Below are 17,991 nucleotides of genomic sequence, written 5' to 3' on the forward strand. Positions count from 1 at the left end.
GTAACATTCCATGTCAATTGCATTCCACGTTTTAATATTTTGTTGGAAGCCGGCTTGAGTGGCTGGGGCAACCCAGTCAGACAGTTGGATGCTATTGTTAGTCTTTTTTTTTAGCCAAGTAATATTTAAGAGAGCGAAGCCTTTATAAATTGCTACTGGGATGGGTGGGAAAATGCACATGTTTTGACTTGGTTCTCTGAGAATGCTGATTAAGTAATGGAAGAGTGAACAAACAAAGGCAAACTTGTTTCAGTCACTGTTTCCTGACTTTTTGATCCCTCTTATAGGAGATGTAGTGTTGGAAAATCTAGCAAATTCATTCTGGAGAATGTAGGAAAAGTTGTAGCACTTTTCATCTTGCCCTTTGGAGCAGAATCAGAGAATTTGAGGCTGTAACTAAATACTGTCACTAAAAAGGATGTTGCTTATAATGGTGTTCCTGTGTTGAGTTGGTCTTTCTTTCCCTGATAATGCATCACTTACCCCTTTTGTGACCCCCCCCCCCAATTGTGTGCATTTCCTTGTTCACATTCCATATTGTTACCAGCTGCTGGCTTGAAAATAGAGTGCAATGCAGGGAGGAGAAGGAAACACCTGACAATTCTCCCCTCCCCCAAAAAAGCATCCTTGTATTGCATGCGATGTTTAGTTCTTGCTTGAATGTAAATGAACACATTTCTTCACTGGTACTGTTCGTATAACTGTGCTGCTGACAAGCAACTCTATTTGAGTCAGAAGAGGCTGTGCAGGTTGTGGATCAGAGTCTGGGTGCAGTGGAGGGATGAATGAATGCCAAATACGCTGATGCTGAATTGAAACAAGATGGAGGCTTGGTGGTTCCTTTGACTGGGAAATGGAGAGAGAGCATGTTTTTTATTGTTTTGTATTCCCCCTTAAGCTTTGTAGTCTGCGCGTACTCTTTGAACCATTTGTAGCGATGGAGCGACTCCTCTATGAAAAAAGGCTGCAGCGGTTAGCGCTTTTTAATTTAGAGAAAAGGTGCATAAGAGATGACGTGCTAGAAGTTTATAAAATGATGTATGGTGGGGGAAGAGCCCCTCCGCCCAATAACACTAGAAATCATGGATATCCAATGAAGGCGAGTGTTGGAAGATTCTGAAAAACGTCCTTCACGCAGCGGGTTGTTAAATCATGGAACTCTCTCCCACATGAGGCAGTGATGGCCATCAACCTGACTGGCTTTAAAAGCAGATTAGAGAAATTTGTGGAGGAGAGGATTATTGGTGGCTACTAACCATGATGGCTATGCTCTCCCTCCACAGAAGAGGCAATGCATCTGAACCCCAGTGGCTGGAAAACTCAGGAAGATTTAGTGTTCTTGGGCTTGTATCCTGCTTACAGGTTTCCCACAGGCATCTGGTTGGCCACTGTGAGAACAGGATGCTGGACTAGACGGCCCATTGTCCTGATCCAACAGGCTCTTCTCACATTCTTGTGACCATTTTGACAGGGCAGAATCCTTTCTTCCCTGTTCCTTACCCTCGTTTTGATTTCAGCGTGACAGGTGAAAGGCATGTTTCTGTTTCAAAACAAGTTCCCAGAGAGATTTCTCCACCCACGCTGAGCCTGATCCAGGGATGGCAGCTGTTTGCCTGCTTATCTGCAGGGTGCAGTGATTTATGTAGTTAGCTTCTCATAGCACATTTCACCAGTTTGCCGGGCAGGGGTGTGATGAGGACTCGAGAGGCTTTCTGTCCCTCCCTCAATGGACGATCAGAAATTCTTTCCCCCTCTGGAAACAGATGAGCTGGACAGTGAGAGGCTGATAGCATGAGTCAACCATGAGATGGCATTCACATAATTCGGGAATACTGCACATGAAACTTGACTGCTGGACATTCTAACCTTGTTGCTAGGATCTATTTTTCCTTTCCCCTGAAACATCTTTATGCATACAGAGATAATCAGGGTGATTGCCAAAAAGATGGACAAACAGCTTCTGTTCAGATTGGCAGTCGAATGTTATATGATACTCCTAGCCATTAGGATCTGCAGCAACATGTTCTGTTCTCTTTGGTGCTAGGCAAACTTGTCTACAGCTTGTTGGATATTACACGCCCGTTGTAATCTACTTCAGGAAAGTGAAGGGTTTACATAACCCTGAAAGGGAACTTTACTTGGTTGACTCCCAGAAGACTGAAACTCTCAGTTAAGGAAACTGAGTTCGGGGCAGTGTTGCAACAGCTGATTTGATTTGGCTCATGACATGTATTCCAAAATTTTCAGCGGTTTGATCTACAAATGGAATGCAGTTTGTGGAGCAACATCTCTCTCTGCTAATTAATCCATTGGAGTGCAGTTGTCAAGTTGTGTTGCTGCTTACAGGCAGGGATTTGCAACTGTCAGCTACATGGAATCATATTTGATAAATCTTCATGGGGGACTGTGAATGCCTTATTTTGTTTATTAATTTACATGTGTGTCAAGGTGACTTGCAAACATTTAACAAAAACAGCCGAAAAACAGTTCTTAAAAATGTAACAGAAAATAACTGGTAATAAATAGGTGTTTGTTTTCTATTGTTTTTAAATCCTAAGACAGAAACCTTCTCATCCAGCTGGAAAAGCTTGTTAAAATGAAATGTCTTCAATTGTTTCCAGAAAGTACAAATAGTGGTTGCTTGTCATATCTCAACAGGCACCTTGATTTTTTTTTAAATTTGCTTTCATAATTGCATCCAATTTGGAATGCAAGTTGTAGGTGTGGGAATTGACATTTGGATATGTAAATCCTTGGGTTGTTTCACCAGATGTCCAAGGGCTCTGTTCTTTCAATGTAGGCTAACATTTCCCTATATAGAAACATCTGGAAGCTGGCCAGTACTGGAAGCAAAACAAACCGCTCGCCCTCACTGGAAAATTGGTACCTCAGTATGTGGTAAAACAATTCATCAGTTTCTGCCCAGACGTCTGCACACTCCTATCCTATTTTGTAGCACACTTTCAAGTCCAGCTGAACTGTCCTTAAGAAAGAAAGGGTCTGGGTTGGTTTATACTTTTCTCTAATCAAAAAACGCTGTTTTGATTTTCAAAGCACTTAATTTAAATATTCTCAAGTGTGTCTTTTTATAAAATTTGGTTATTTGTGTTGGTGCAGGTATGCATTCACTTGTGCATTAAACCATTGAGATAGTTGAAGCACGTGATATAGCTGGGAAGGGCCAAACTAGATGTAACTCTAATTGTGTACAGGCATACATATGTGTAAATAGCAGCTGTAGCAGAGCCTGAATAGCATTGAGGTAACATGGGTGGGGAGGAAAAGTTTAACCCTTTCCCTACCATAGTCCCAATGAAAATCCTTTTCCTCAAAGCTGCTTCTGCACTTTCCTCCTAACGCAAATAGCCACTTGGGTTTTTTACCCTGCTTGGAACCAAGGTAGGGGAGAAAGGGTTAAACTCTCCCCACCCCCCACAAGCACCCTGCAGCCCTGATGCTGCTTTAAGTCCCTGTGGCTGCTATTTTGTATTTTAAAGCACATGCCAATTGCCTTCATGCATCAAATTGTTGCATCAAATTTGGCTATAAGCACTGCTACTCTGGGACTGGTTAGTGCCTGAATGGGTTAATGAATAAATCCTATGTGTACTCCTTGACTTCTAACACAGAAGAAACATGGGATATAAATTATGCAGTTACTACTACTATAGCATTGACTGTATCATAAATTTAAAATATAACATTAAGACTAATAATTGTATTTATCATTGGAATTCAGATTTTGAATGAAAACAAAACATGGTACCAATCTAGAATGTTCAAAATGGACAAATGTTTCTCAATCCTCATATCTATCTGGTTCTTAATTATAGATGTGGATGCCACCTGCAGTGACTTTGATTTTGGAACAGCCTTGCATATTGCTGCCTTCAACTTGTGTACAGGAGCTGTAAAGCGTTTATTGGAACATGGAGCCAACCCGGCCTTTAGGGTGAGGTTTTGATTTGCAACCAATTTTGGTTCATCTGTCTATATTTAACTCCCTCTTACAGGGAGATTGTCAAAATATGTTTTTCTCTAGTTAGATATTGACAAATGAAAACTGCTTTTTATTTTTTTGCATGGGGGGGGGACAAATACTCTTATCTCTCACTCCATTTTAGGCTTAAACATATATTAGTCTTCAGGAAGAATTCAGATTCCTAGATGCCAGCATTGACTTTTTCTGAGCTGCATGACCAATTGCCTTGTATTTTTAAGTTTCCTGTGCTTTAGACGTTTAGCTAGAAAACAATTTAACTCCTGACCGCGGGTTATTTAATACCCAATTATCAATGTCACAGCTCTGTTTTTGAATCCTGTTCATCCTGTATCTCATTATCATAATCAAACTTGTTCATATTCTGCTTTTCCAGTTAATGCTCCAAGTAGTTTATATTGTAAGCTGCCCCTGTGATTCCCAGATAAAGGGTGGTATAGAAATTTAATAAATAATAATTATTATATGTCAGAAAAACAGTTAATCAATATATAGACACATCAAAGCTAGGAATAAATATATCAAACACATTACATAAATTTTGGTTGATATCTGGCATTGAATTATGCAAGTGGAAGAAATGGGAATTCCTCTCCCCGCACCTGGGCGCTCCCCCATGTGCTCTGCAAATCTCTTCTGGAGGGTTGCCCAAACATCTGCAGCAGATTTGGAAGCTGCAGAGGAGAAAGGAAGGAGAAATCCTTTGCAAGTGGAAGTCCGTTCTTCTGTGAACAGACACAACTGGATGTTACCCACAGTATTTTATACCTATATTAGGTATAAAATACCTAATAAAATAAGAAAATGTTCACATTAACATTCCCTTAAGCACCTAAATCCGCTCCTTTCCTGCTACGTGTTTTGTTCTACAGAATGACAAGGGACAGACTCCAGCAGATGTGGTTCCTGACCCGGTGGACATGCCACTAGAGATGGCAGATGCAGCAGCCAGTGCTAAAGAAATTAAGCAGATGCTCTTAGATGCAGTGCCTCTGTCTTGTGACATTTCCAAGGCCCTGCTTCCAAACTATGATAATGTCACTGGCAAAGATATGCTTGGATCCCTTGGCTTGAAGCTTGGAGATCGGGTTGTCATTGCAGGACAGAAGGTATGTCGAAAAACAAGCTGCAGAAGGGAAGCAGTACGATGGGTGTGAGGAAGGGCCTACTGTAGATAGCAGTCCTGGCATGGTGTGTATCTATAGGGTGAAGCTTCCTAAGCTTTTCACCCTTGCAAAAAGGTTCAGTAGCAAAGGGTTCTGCAGGTTTTAACTCAGGCCTTATTCAGCTTGTCGGGTATATTGTCCTGATTATATCTTGGCCCACAGTTATTGCTCTTCACGGTTGATTATGTTGTAATTCAGCCATATATCTATATCTATATCTATATCTATATCTATATCTATATCTATATCTATATCTATATCTATATCTATATCTATATCTATCTATCTATATATATGGGTTATACATATATGTAACACATTTGCTTCAGCCCCAGTAAGATTCACAGTAATTCTGTGCAAGTGGGATTTTTAGATGATGACAAACCCTGCTTCTGCTCTGAAATGTAATAACGTATAAAGTCATTTCCACAGCTGTCTAAGCAAACAGGAAATGAAAGCTGTACATAAAGCTTTGTTTCCACTGTGAATCTTCTCCACACATGATGCAGGAGGAAAAATCAACACTGGTTAGTGAAGTCTACATTTGATTCTGGAAAAGTTTCTCAGCCATTTGCTGTAATGAGCCAGTGGAGATTAGTTTTTAAAGGGCATTCATAACTCTGCATCCCGTGGATAGGTCAGCGGATCACACCCACATATAAAAGTCATAAGCCTTGCCTACACAAGGGAGATGCAGCTGTTCTGTGTCCTAAAACCAATCAACACAACACTCTGTAGGAGTGACTTACTGGGGCTTTCAAAAACTTGTTTGCCCACATTGTTGCTCATGTAAAACTGAAGAACCCTTTGCATTTCAAGAACAATTTTACAGACTATATGGATCTACCCTTGCTAGCAGAAACTTCCTGAAATTCATTTAAATGACTAATACTGGAATATGGGAATCTGCAAGTTACAAGTGCAATTGGTTTATTACCTTTTAATATAAAAAATGGAGTGGAATGTCCTGTGTGATTTTGCTCTTGAGGCACTTGTGATTTGTTGGAAAATACCTGTGTCGTATAACTGCTCCGGTTCATATTTCCAACAAATGAGTAAAAGACAGATTAATTCTTAGCCTCTCAATAAGTTAACTACTTTCAGAGTAGCACAGTTAGTTTTTCTTGGAGGAAAATAAATCTTTAGCTTTTTACTAATTAAGAGTGTTACATTTCTGATCATTTGTAAGTGGGTTTTTTATAGTTGATGCAATTTTTGTAAAATAACTAATAAATGTTCAGAAATCTCTGGTTTGTGTATTACATTCTTTACAAGTATGCTTAATTTAGCAGGAAGTTTGAATGAGCAAGGACTACATTTGGGAAGCTGGGTATCTCTACATCTTAGACTCTGGATGTTAAAACATTGTAAGCATCCATCTCTACATAGAATCAGAGTTCAAGGGGTCTTAAAGGCCATTTGGTCTGTGACCTGCTCAGTATAGGTGTATCCCCAATAAATTGCTGCCTAGCCTGTGCTTGAAGTCCTTCTGTGACAGAGAGTCCACCATCCTCTTGATAACTGGTTCCACTGTTGAGCTGTTCTTACAAATGTTAAACGAAAAACCTACCCTCCTGTGATGCAAGCCCGTTGGAATAGCAGCAGACAAGTCTTTGCTGTGTTCAAATATCTGAAGGGTTGTCTCTTAGAAGAGTGCTTGTGTTAGGGTGGGACAGATCCATGACATAAAAAATACTGCACTTGAACTCTTCCCCTCGCCCAGATACCTGTATTCAGTCTTCACACTGCTGCTCCTTTTTTCTTTTGAAAATAGCCCATTACAAATGTTGATGCATACTTTTTTACTCCCTCCCCTCTTAGGTTGGCACATTAAGATTTTGTGGCGCAACAGAGTTTGCCAGTGGACAGTGGGCTGGCATAGAATTGGATGAACCTGAAGGAAAAAACAATGGAAGTGTTGGCAAAGTGCAGTACTTCAAGTGTGCACCAAAACATGGTATAACTTTTTTTTTATTTGAGATGCATTGCCTTGCAGATGCTTTAATGGAATGCCTTTTTACTTGGCCACATATATATCATGTTAAGCAATTTCCCCCACTTGCTGGATGTTTCTCTGATTGGAAATTGGACTTTTGGGCTTAAAATAAAATGCATGGTTCCTGTCAACAATTTTCAACAACAATAGTTTTGCTAAGTTGTTAGTTATCAGTAGTGTCCCCTTCTTTGCTTGCCATAGAGATAGTAATTTAGATGGATGTTTGCTGTGGATGTTACTAGTGATAATGTAAGCGGTATACTCTATCCCTCTGTTAGCTGTGATAGCCCTATTTCTTAAGAAAGATAATTGAAGGCTATATTTAGGAAAGATGGCAGCGATGGCAAAATCGCTAGGACACAAGTCGTGAGGCCAGTTCTCATCTCAGTCACAAGCTTGTTTGTGCAAAAGCTTAAGTACCGTATTTTTCGCTCTATAACACGCACCCGACCATAACACGCATGTAGTTTTTAGAGAAGGAAAATCTGTAGGCATGCCACCCGTAGGCATTTCCTCCATAACACGCACAGACATTTCCCCTTACTTTCTAGGAGGAAAAAAGTGAGTGTTATGGTGCAAAAAATACGGTATTCATTTTAGTGTGCTTCAACTCCTATCCATAAGAGGAAAGTAGAATACTTGAAGCAGCATTTAAGACTGCCTACAAAAGTGTCAGGTACTTGGCCGTTATTTAAATACTTGAACAGTCATAAATACTTGAATAAGGTTATCAAGGAGTAGCTGAGCTCTGCAATTAATAGCTTTTATTTCTCTTGTGTGTCTTCTCTGTCAGGTATCTTTGCACCTCTCTCTAAAATAAGTAAAGCTTCAGAACACAAAAAGAATTCAAAGGTTTCTTCCTCGCGACCTTCTCCCGCTGTCAAGTCCAAGAAAATTGATGTAACGCACATAACGTCCAAGGTGAATTCAGGTAAGCATGATAGCATCAAAGCCAAAGAACATGTTAGGAAGATGACCTGTTTTTCGGTCCAAAATCACAACCATTTGTTTGTAGGCAAGTGCTGTGTTGTGTCAGAGGCTAAATAATTAAAAATTGTATAATATTTGGTAGGTTTAGGTCAGATCAGGGATAAACTTGCTTTCCCAAGATGGTTTTTAACCTCTTTTCCACATGTTGTTTTGAGTGTATGTATTGTGGTACTTGTTTTACTTTTGGAAACCGCCTTGAAATCTAGTTACACTTACCTTTGTTAAACCTGCGAGCCCGTTGATGTACCTGGGCTCCTGTGCTGAGGCAAGAGTCAGCCCTAGCCCCCCACCTGCTGGAGCAAACAGGCCTTGCAGATGAGGAGGAGATGCAGCTGCGCTGGCCTCTGCGGATTTGAGAAGGCAGGAATTGTGACTCCTCCCCTGAAGTGCCAGCAGCATCTTTTGTTGTGGTTGGCTCTTGGTTGTGAGCTGCGAAATCCTTTATAGATCATGTCCTCATAGAACATAGACATCTGCCTTATACAAGTCAAATGTTTGGACATGTGGCTTAGTGCTGTCTGCACTATCAGTGGCCTTCCATTGTTCCAGGTAGGAGTCTTGGAGTTGCTATGGACTCAGTTGGTGTGCATTGCATGTGCTTCACTCACTGAGCTAGGATCCCATCCTTCGCATATGTTTCTGTACACCCTTTTCTGTTTTGATATTCTGTTAGTGGTCAGATTTTAAAAGATTTTTTTTTTAACATTTAAATTGTGGATTCCTCAACCTCTCACCACCTGTTCAACACTGTCCTTTAAAATTTCCATAAAACCTGTCCCCTCTAGGACTCTAGGACTCTAATAGTTAAGCCTGTCCATTCCTCAGGAGGTGGGGGTTTTGTAGTTATTTTGCTTGATGGGGAAACTGTACCCCACCTAACCTTGACTCAGTAGAGCCACTGGTGAGAGAGACTGTTTTAATAGATGTGGCAACTAAGCATAGCTTTTAAAAATACTGTTTTTTCCTGTTGATACTCTTTTTAAAAGGAATGACATGGTTTGGGGCATTGGGTTAAATTTTAAAATTCAAATTCTCTGAGTAATGGCTGTTTTGTCAGATTTTCTTCCAGAAAAGTATTCATAAATTGATATGTAAACATGTTTGTTCTTGCTCGTCATGCTGGTCTTATTGAGGCTGGTCTGATAAACATCTAATAATAGAGTACACTCATGAATTAGTACAAAAAGCAGCTCAGCAGCCAGATGAAGCCAATAGATATGCATTTAGTTGATAAATAATAAATTTCTGCCCTTTATGTTTTCTGCCAGAAAAATCAGCTGCAGACTTGTTCTCTGATATTAGTAGCATGTCTATCAATGTGGAATAGAAGACCCATGGAACATTACTAAGGCTGATTACTATTTTCCATGCATAGATTATGAGGGATGTTACTGTTCTGACATAGGCTATTCTCTTAGGAAAACAACTGATTCTATTGTAAAATACTTCTATAGGTAAATGTATTTTAAGTTCTAGTTTTGAGTGCTTCCAAAGTTGTTGGTGCTAGTACAAATAAATTTGGGGACATAACTTTATGTGATATTGGAAATCTGTGATTAGAATACCTTTGTGATTGAATAAATAGTAGTCATGCTGTTTTGGGGTATTTTCACATCCTTTGGTCTCATGAGTCTGGCATATCAGTTTTTCAGCCAGGGCTGTTGTCCATCCTCTGGAGGTACCTTGCTTCCGTGTTCAAGCCCAAGGCAGTGTGCCCTTGCGTGGCTATTTCCGTACATGATGATGTTAAAAGTTCTTTAGGAGGAATGTTAAAAGTTCTTTAGGAGCAATTGGTGGAGTAGACAGGTGCTTTGTTCCAAGTAAAGCAAGTTGAGGACAGGGTTGTAGGTCTGTTTTGTATATTAAACTGAATACTTTAAATTCCAAAACCCAAACTGGGTAAAGAGATTTGCAAAACCACCACATATGTATGTAATATCCAGTCTCCCCACATGCTTTCCAATAGGTTGATGTTGCTCCTGGTATCATGTGGGATATTTGCACATGCATAGCATTTTAAAGAAGTTCTGTAACCCTATTGATGGGTGATAAAAAAACTAAATAAAAAAAATAGCAATTAAGTACTTTTTTCAATCCTGTGCTGAAAAGGGGCAAGAAATAAGAAAGACACCTTAGTTCTGAATATTCATGTTTCTTCAGATTGTTATTGTTTAAATCAGGGCTGCTGAGCCCACAGTCCACATCTGGCCCACAAAATAGTTTCTAGTAGCCTAATAGCCCACTGCAAAAAATAGGCACTACCGTATTTTTCACCCTATTGGACGCACCGGCCCATAGGACGCACCTAGTTTTCAGGGGGGGAAATCAAGGAAAAAAATATGATTCCCCCCCCCCCCCCGCAGCTCTGGGAGCAGCGGACAGGCTGCACGCAGCCTGTGCGCTACTCCAAGACCTTCTCCCTGCTTTTGCGGGAGGTGGCGGAATTCCCCCACCTCCCGCAAAAGCCCACAGGAGCCGTGCGTGACTCTTTAAAGGCTGCGCGGCTCCTACGGGCTTTTCTACAAGGTGGGGGAATTCCCCCACCTCCTAGAAAAGCCAGCAGAAGCTGCGGAGCCCCTTTAAAGAGCGCGCGGCTTTTGCCTGCTTTTGCGGGAGGTGGGGAAATTCCCCCATCTCACGCAAAAGCCCACAGGAGGGTTGGAGAGTAGTCGGAAGGCATCACACGCCTTCCCGCTGCCCCCCAATCTCTGGGGCTGGCGATGGGGGAAGCGCTGCTTTCCCCACCGCCAACCTCCAACCCGGGTTGGAGAGTAGCGGGAAGGCGTCGCTCGCCTTCCCGCTGCCCCCCCGATCTCTGGGGCTGGCCATGGGGGAAGCGCTGCTTTCCCCACCGCCAGCCTCAAATCCGGGTTGGAGAGTAGCGGGAGGGCGTCGCTCGCCTTCCCGCTGCCCCCCATCCTCTGGGGCTGGCGATGGAGGAGGCGCTGCTTTCCCCCACCGCCAGCCTCAAAGAGCAGACTCTCCTGGCTTCAGCGGAAGCAACGCAAAGCCTCCGGAGTGCAGGCTTCAGAGGCTTCGCGTTGCTATCGCTGAAGCCAAGGAGCCTGCATTCGCCCCATAAGACGCACACACATTTTCCCTTCATTTTTGGAGGGGAAAAAGTGCGTCTTATAGGGCGAAAAATACGGTACTTCTTTCCATAGAAAAGTGCCTCTTCTCCCTCTGGTGCAGTGCCATTTGAGTCAATGTCTTCTGAGTTTCCGTCAGAGGTTTTCTCAAAGTCTGATGCCTGAGATCACTTAACTTGGAATCAACTTGGGAATCCTCTCATCCATTCAAGGCATAAGTTGTACTACTGAACTTTTCAGTATTTTGTCTTCTTGTGGGGAAAATAAGACTTGGTATTCTTACTCATAGGTGTTTTACTCATAGGTGTAAAAGGATGAGGGAAATCTCTTGATACAACTCACAAATTTTGTAGTAGTAGTTGGATTTTTAGGTGATCTTGTTCTGCTGCCTGTTTGCTCTAGAAGAATTATTACTAGACTACGATGGTTTCATTGATTTGGTTTGGCTCACAGGCTTATCTGCACTGAAAAAAGACAGCACCCCAGATTCCACATTTTTGGGCAGCAAAGAAGGAATGAAAACTCCACCTGGTAAAGAAGGTATGCGTTCTTTAGATATTTTTGGCTTCTGTACTTGGCGTGACTTAAGAGAAATCCCACAACAGTCTCTCCCAAAGAGAACCGTAGAACTATGCCACTTAAAACTATTTTGTTCCTGTATTCTGGCTCCATAAAGCCCTGTGATCACTTCACTAAAGTCTTATCCACACTTACCTTTCCTCCACTCTTTCTAGGCATGGCCTGTAATTTAAACTTCCATGTCCGAGTGCCCCCTCCCTCTGGAGCTTTAACAGAATAAACCCCAAAATCAGCGCAAACGTCAATCTGCGCAAAACCCCGAATTGACATTTGCTCTGATCCAGCTTTGGAGAGTGAGTTTTCACAGAGAAAGCTCTGGCAGGGGTGGGGAGCCTGCTCTGCCTGGAAAGAGTGGGGCAAAAAGTAAATGTGGATCAACCCTAACAAGGAGGAATGTGGTGCATCTATGGGGTGTAGGAAATGGAATAGAGCAGAACTAGGGGGGAAAGCTCAACTCCTTTGATGCTTAGTCCCTCTCTGCTGGCCACCCTTCCAGGTCACATCTCTAGATGCTGCATCCCACAGAGCGCATTGCCACTTTAATCAGTTGCATTCCTTAACATGGGAGTCTCATTGTTATTGGCCATAAGGGGATTTTTTATAATGAAGATGTGCAATCCTTCTTTGCAAGTTGCACTGCTTATAGGCCTTGCAAAATTCAAGGGCTTTTTTTTTCATATGATAGCCATGGACACAGTAAGGTCACACATTGTAAGATGCTGTAGCAATTTAGGAGCTATTTGTAATGTCATCCCGTAACGATACAGGTCCACGCTAAAGCTTAGGACATGCAGCTGCCCCCCCCCAACTCTCACTGTTTCCAATACAGGTAAAAGGCTGCAATCCAACCTCCTCCCCTCTGCTGCTGTGGCTTTGCAGAGCAATACCTCTACTGTCACACCTGCAGCCCTGCAGCATGTGATGGGTGGAGTCAAAGATGTTTGGGGCTACGCCATCCTGGAGCTGGTGCAGTGATTGGATCTGACGCCTTCGTGTGATATGCAGTGAGACAGGCTTGGGGTCAGACTCAGACCAGACTGGATCAGTCCTTCTGTGCGGCTGGAGCAGCCCATTTCTGGGGCAATCCAATGGCTGTGACCTGCTAGCATCCCACCAGCAGCACTCCCGCTGGCAGGTTTGGAAGGGCAGCACTGATGGAGTGATGCTTGTGCTGGCTGGTGGGAGGCCAGCTTAGATGGGAGATCTGAGCAAAGCGATATCTTCGCCCAATCCAGCCCTCTCCCTCGCCTGCCAGCCTGGCACAAGGGGGATTTGGACTGCTCTGTTGCCAAGATATCCAGTTTCATGGTTGAGATACACCAAGGGTCAAGATCTTCACTTAGAATAGGGCAGGAGAGGAAGCTATATGAAAAGAAAAGCTAGAGATAAATCTCTTTAGGCAGCTTGAACATCAAGATTTCACAAATTGAAATGAAAGTGATTTACCTCCCAATCTTATTTTATAGACTGGATTTTAATATTAATACGGTGCATAATAGCATGCAGTAGGCACTAATCCACGCACTTCATAATTCACCCGCAAAATGTCACACTCCCTGTTTCTCATCAAAGATTTAATAGATTGGCTATCAAAAGCAAAAAGCTGATGTCTTTTATTACTTGAGGCGGCATTATTTTTACAATTATGCTCCCTGCTTACAAGTATTACACAATATTAAAGTGGGTTTGAAAGACTGTTAAGTGGTGTCCATCATGAAAAGTTAGCTTTATGCAGATGGTTTCTTTTCTTCTCTTACTTGGGGGAATGACATCTTTGACATCTCCTGTCTTGAATGCATCTTTTTCTTTATTTTGTGTGTCTGAATAATTCTTTGGTTTCTTCTTCTTCTTTTTTTTTAGAAAAAGCAACTTCCCTTGGATCCAACAGCTCTTCCTCTTCCACTACATCTTTAGACAGCAAGCAGAATTGCTCAAAGAAGTGGGCTACCGCAAGGAAAAATAAGAAGGAAGACTTGAAAAGCCATTCTGCTGCAACGAAAGGTATGCTTTCTCCGCAGTTGCTTTTTAAATAGTAATGTGAAGACAGTGGTGGCTCTAAGAGGTCCATTTCCTTTAAGTGTAAATCTGGGCTTTTCTTTCTGCAGCTATTAAAATAAAAACAAGTCATCGGCAGACTTCTAGATGAGTTTTTTGTAGTTGGAGTATGGGTGGGATTACAAGGCTGAATTAACCATTTTGGTAAGTGCCACCTTGTGGACAGCATGAACAGGTCCTGTTGTGGCCAGATCTTCCTAATGTGGAAACTGCCTCTCCTGTTCATGCATCATCATATGGTGGTAGGAGAGGCCGTGTTCCTACCTGTATGTGTTTTCATAGTTCAGGGATACTCAGATACTTGCCACTCATAAAACTACTATGATGTGACTTTCTATAGTACTTAATTGAGCAGGCTAACCTTTCATACAGTTCTTAAGGTGTGTGTGTATAGACATGCCTAAAAATGAGAAGTGAGGCTGCTGTGGAAGTGGACCTGAAGTGTTTAGGTCAGATATAGACCTCTCTCCAGCATTCAGCTTAGGGGAAGCCACCTCTACCACTTGTCAGAAGAAACCAGCTGTACACAGCACTGATTGGCTAGCATTTGTGTCAGTAAGAACTGCCTCTCACAACTATCCCTGGAATACTTTTTCAACTTTTAGAAACACTGGCCTGATTTTCTATAATAGAAAGTGCTGAATGAACTTTTCAATACCCATATATGTGGCATTTTAAACAGTTGGTTAGAAAGGTAGACAGCCCAGCTCAGCCACTGAGTGTGAGTGAAAAATGCACACTTGAGAGTAAGCCCCATTTAATTCAGTGGGACTTATTTCTAAGTAAACATGCATATGTTTGGCTGTCTATTAATTAAAAATCCAAAGCAAGTGCATCTGTCATTTGCAGTGGGAAGCTGAACTCACCCTGCAGGAGAAAAAAAAATGCATCATCTTCTTGATTTGAAGTAATGTCTATACTTGGCCGTGAGTACTCCATGTAGCTTTCTAAATTATTATTCAGTCTTCCCCTGTATTATACTAAAATTAATTTAGAAACTCCCTTTTTCCAAGATGCTAGCTTTTTGTGGCTTCATGAATTAATTCCACAAGTGAAAGAAGGAAATAAATTTCCCATTGCAAATGGGAGCAAAGAGCTGATTCCCATAGCCTGCTACAATTTTGCTCCTAGTTCTTAGTTTCTAAAACTTTTTGGGTATGCCCATCTTGATTCCATATAATCTGTGTATTTTAACTTAGCCTGGAGACCGCATAGGCATATTTGATTAGCTCTCTGGACTTGCTGCTGAGATCTTCTTTAGTTTTATTTGAGGCACCGACTATATTGGTTCAATATACGAATAAATATTAATGGTCCTTTTCTCTTACATTATTCAAATATCTTCTCCATTTCCTTAAATCTGGTTGAACAGGAAGAAACAACACTTTTCCATCTTCAAGAAGAAATCCTTTTGATGAAGGGGAGATTCAGATTGGAGACAGAGTACTGGTGGTAGGACAGAGAACCGGAATAGTTAGATTTTATGGGACAACTAAGTTTGCACCAGGTAAGCTTTCTGCGTGAACATTTAGGGCAGAACTAGGATTGCCTAGTGTATTTTAGATCTGTGACTGAAGCTAAGACTTTTGTCAGAGAAAATAAAGTATTTAATTTGTTTCCTGGGCTTCATTTTTCAGAAGAATTCACATTATAGCTTCCAGTAAGAAACAATGTAAAATGTTAGTTAAATACTATAAAATACCAATTCAAAACAAATAAAGTGAACAATCCATGTAAAATAAAATCGGAAAGCAGATTCTAGTAAACAGAGATGCCAGAGATGAAGTTGGAATTTGAACCTGGAACCATCTGCATGCAAAGCATTGCTGAGCTATGTGTCCTTTCAAAATCAGTTGTGTTGGCATCATAAAAATATCAGCCAGCATAAAACCAAAGATTTCATTTTTTGCTGAAGAAGTCTGACCTCTGATAACTACATACACAAATTCAACGGCATTTGTTCAGCCCGCTCAGTCAAGTGTATAGTGCTTGCAGATAAATAATCTGAGTAATTTCAAAACTGTACTTTAGTATGCAAGGAGCAGGAAGCATAAGTGATCTGCACTTCCTGTTTTGGATATTTCCAAGCTGAACTACCAGTCAACAGATGGTGCAAAGCTCATTAACTATTGTACACGACTCTAAAAACGGAACGCATTTTACTTGTCCACAGGGCATTTAGGGACTATTAAACTTTGCCTCTGCATACTGCTCTGCACACACACACATAACCCCAATTGTCACCCTGAACTTGCTTGGATTCGGGGTGGTGGTGGTGGCATTTATAGTTTATACAGAACTGAAAACAATTATCCAAATAGCACCACTATTTGACACTGGGATTATAGGTATAGTGCTTATTTTGGTGTGTGAGACTTACCTTTACTACGTATGGTGCTTATTCTGTTAAAATAAATGATATGGGTGGCTGGGGAGGGAGGAATCTATCTCAAAAAACCTCTGATGTGTGTTTTGACCTCAGGGAAAGCTTGCTCTTTTGCAGAAAAACTCCTCCCTGTAGCATCTTACTTCAGATGACAGCTTTCAGTAGTGAGCCAAGGCATATTTAGTTGCATAAGTGTTGCTGCTGATAAACTGGCAGAGAATCTGTCGCTATTTCTTTTGAAGGCAGGAAGAAAACAACTCTTCCCCAGCCGAGCCTTTTAAATGCATGATGGAGTTCTGGCTGCTTCAGCTTGTAATTAGCATTGCCCTTAAAAACTGCACCCTAAGCGCCAAATGACTTGAATTTTAATGTTGAGTCTTAATGGAGTTGGATAGCATGAGAAATGGGGCATTATGGAACTTTCTTCAGAATTAGCAAATGCAACACATACTGTAGTGTTTAAATGAAAGTGTTGCTGTCTGATGACTTTCTCGGTGCCCTGTGAGGAAATAACTTTTCAAGAAAGCTCCATCAAACAATTTATTTGCTTCTTACACTGCACACTAGAAGGTTCTTATATCTTGGAAGACAAGTGAATGAAAGCAGCAGCAGTTCAAAGTATTGCTTGCACACTTTTGGATCAGGACGAAGAAGGCAGCCTAGACCGTGTACATTTAGAGGCCCACAGTTCTGAAAGCTTTATTGTACTGTCTTACTTGGATGCACGGGATGCGGGTGGCGCTGTGGGTTAAACCACAGAGCCTAGGACTTGCTGATCAGAAGGTCGGTGGTTCAAATCCTCGCGATGGGGTGAGCTCCCATTGCTCGGTCCCTTCTCCTGCCAACCTAGCAGTTCGAAAGCACGTCAAAGTGCAAGTAGATAAATAGGTACTGCTCCGGCGGGAAGGTAAACGGCGTTTCCGTGTGCTGCTCTGGTTCGCCAGAAGTGGCTTAGTCATGCTGGCCACATGACCCAGAAGCTGTATGCTGGCTTCCTCGGCCAATAAAGCGAGATGAGCGCCGCAACCCCAGAGTCAGTCAGGACTGGACCTAATGGTCAGGGGTCCCTTTACCTTTACCTTACTTGGATGCACAACACTTTAGAAGCCTCTCCTTCCCCGCTTTCCTTGCCTTTCTAAAATCTTTATACAGAGGAATGAGATTAAGTGCTACTTCAAAAGTTGAAGCAACATTTGGAGAGAATGCTTATTCATCTTGATAGCTTCTTCAAGCTGATCTATTTAAGAGGCGTTCTTTTTTCTCTGCTCTCAATTCCTACTTCTTATTTGCTAATTGTAGATTTAAATTTGCCAAGAGCAGAATGCTTCTTTGGCATACAGGTAGATAGCTGTAGTGAGCAACAGCAAAACTGGAAAGAGTGCATCTTTGCCCTGTCAGTGTTTGTAAAAGGCAAAAAAAAGAAGGAAAGGATTCTGACCTCCATTTGTCTCTTCAGCCTGGTCCTCGGACCCTTGTCTGCATAAAAGAGTCCACGAGAATATCCTTGCAGAGTTTTATTCTTAAAATTCTTTGTGCAAAACACGACTGAATAAGAATACACACCAGAACCAACCAACCCAAACACCAGCCTCAGCAACAAACTAACATTTCTCACTTATATATACAACTTGCTGCAAGCCGCTGAGTCATGCTGACCCAGCTTTATTCACATTAAAGAAACAGCGGCCATTTTAGCCGTGACATGCCCTACCCGTGACTCTCTTAAAACA

The 17,991-nt window shown here is 41.7% G+C and overlaps 1 protein-coding gene across 4 annotated transcripts in view; it reads left to right on the forward strand.

The window, feature by feature from the left end:
• The window catches only part of CLIP4 (CAP-Gly domain containing linker protein family member 4), a 39,819-nt gene that overhangs the window by 16,689 nt on the left and 5,139 nt on the right, over positions 1-17,991 (forward strand). For all 4 annotated transcript variants that reach the window (XR_008329674.1, XM_053382983.1, XM_053382984.1 and 1 more), the window contains exons 6-12: positions 3,834-3,952; positions 4,873-5,109; positions 6,988-7,123; positions 7,956-8,093; positions 11,695-11,781; positions 13,681-13,821; positions 15,248-15,382. Coding sequence is in view for 3 of the 4 variants with exons in the window: in XM_053382983.1 (XP_053238958.1) it covers positions 3,834-3,952; positions 4,873-5,109; positions 6,988-7,123; positions 7,956-8,093; positions 11,695-11,781; positions 13,681-13,821; positions 15,248-15,382 (993 nt within the window). In the remaining variant the exon portion in view is untranslated. The remainder of the gene's footprint in view (positions 1-3,833; positions 3,953-4,872; positions 5,110-6,987; positions 7,124-7,955; positions 8,094-11,694; positions 11,782-13,680; positions 13,822-15,247; positions 15,383-17,991) is intronic.

The sequence above is a fragment of the Podarcis raffonei genome, chromosome 3, assembly GCF_027172205.1.
Source record: "Podarcis raffonei isolate rPodRaf1 chromosome 3, rPodRaf1.pri, whole genome shotgun sequence".
NCBI classification, from domain to species: domain Eukaryota; kingdom Metazoa; phylum Chordata; class Lepidosauria; order Squamata; family Lacertidae; genus Podarcis; species Podarcis raffonei.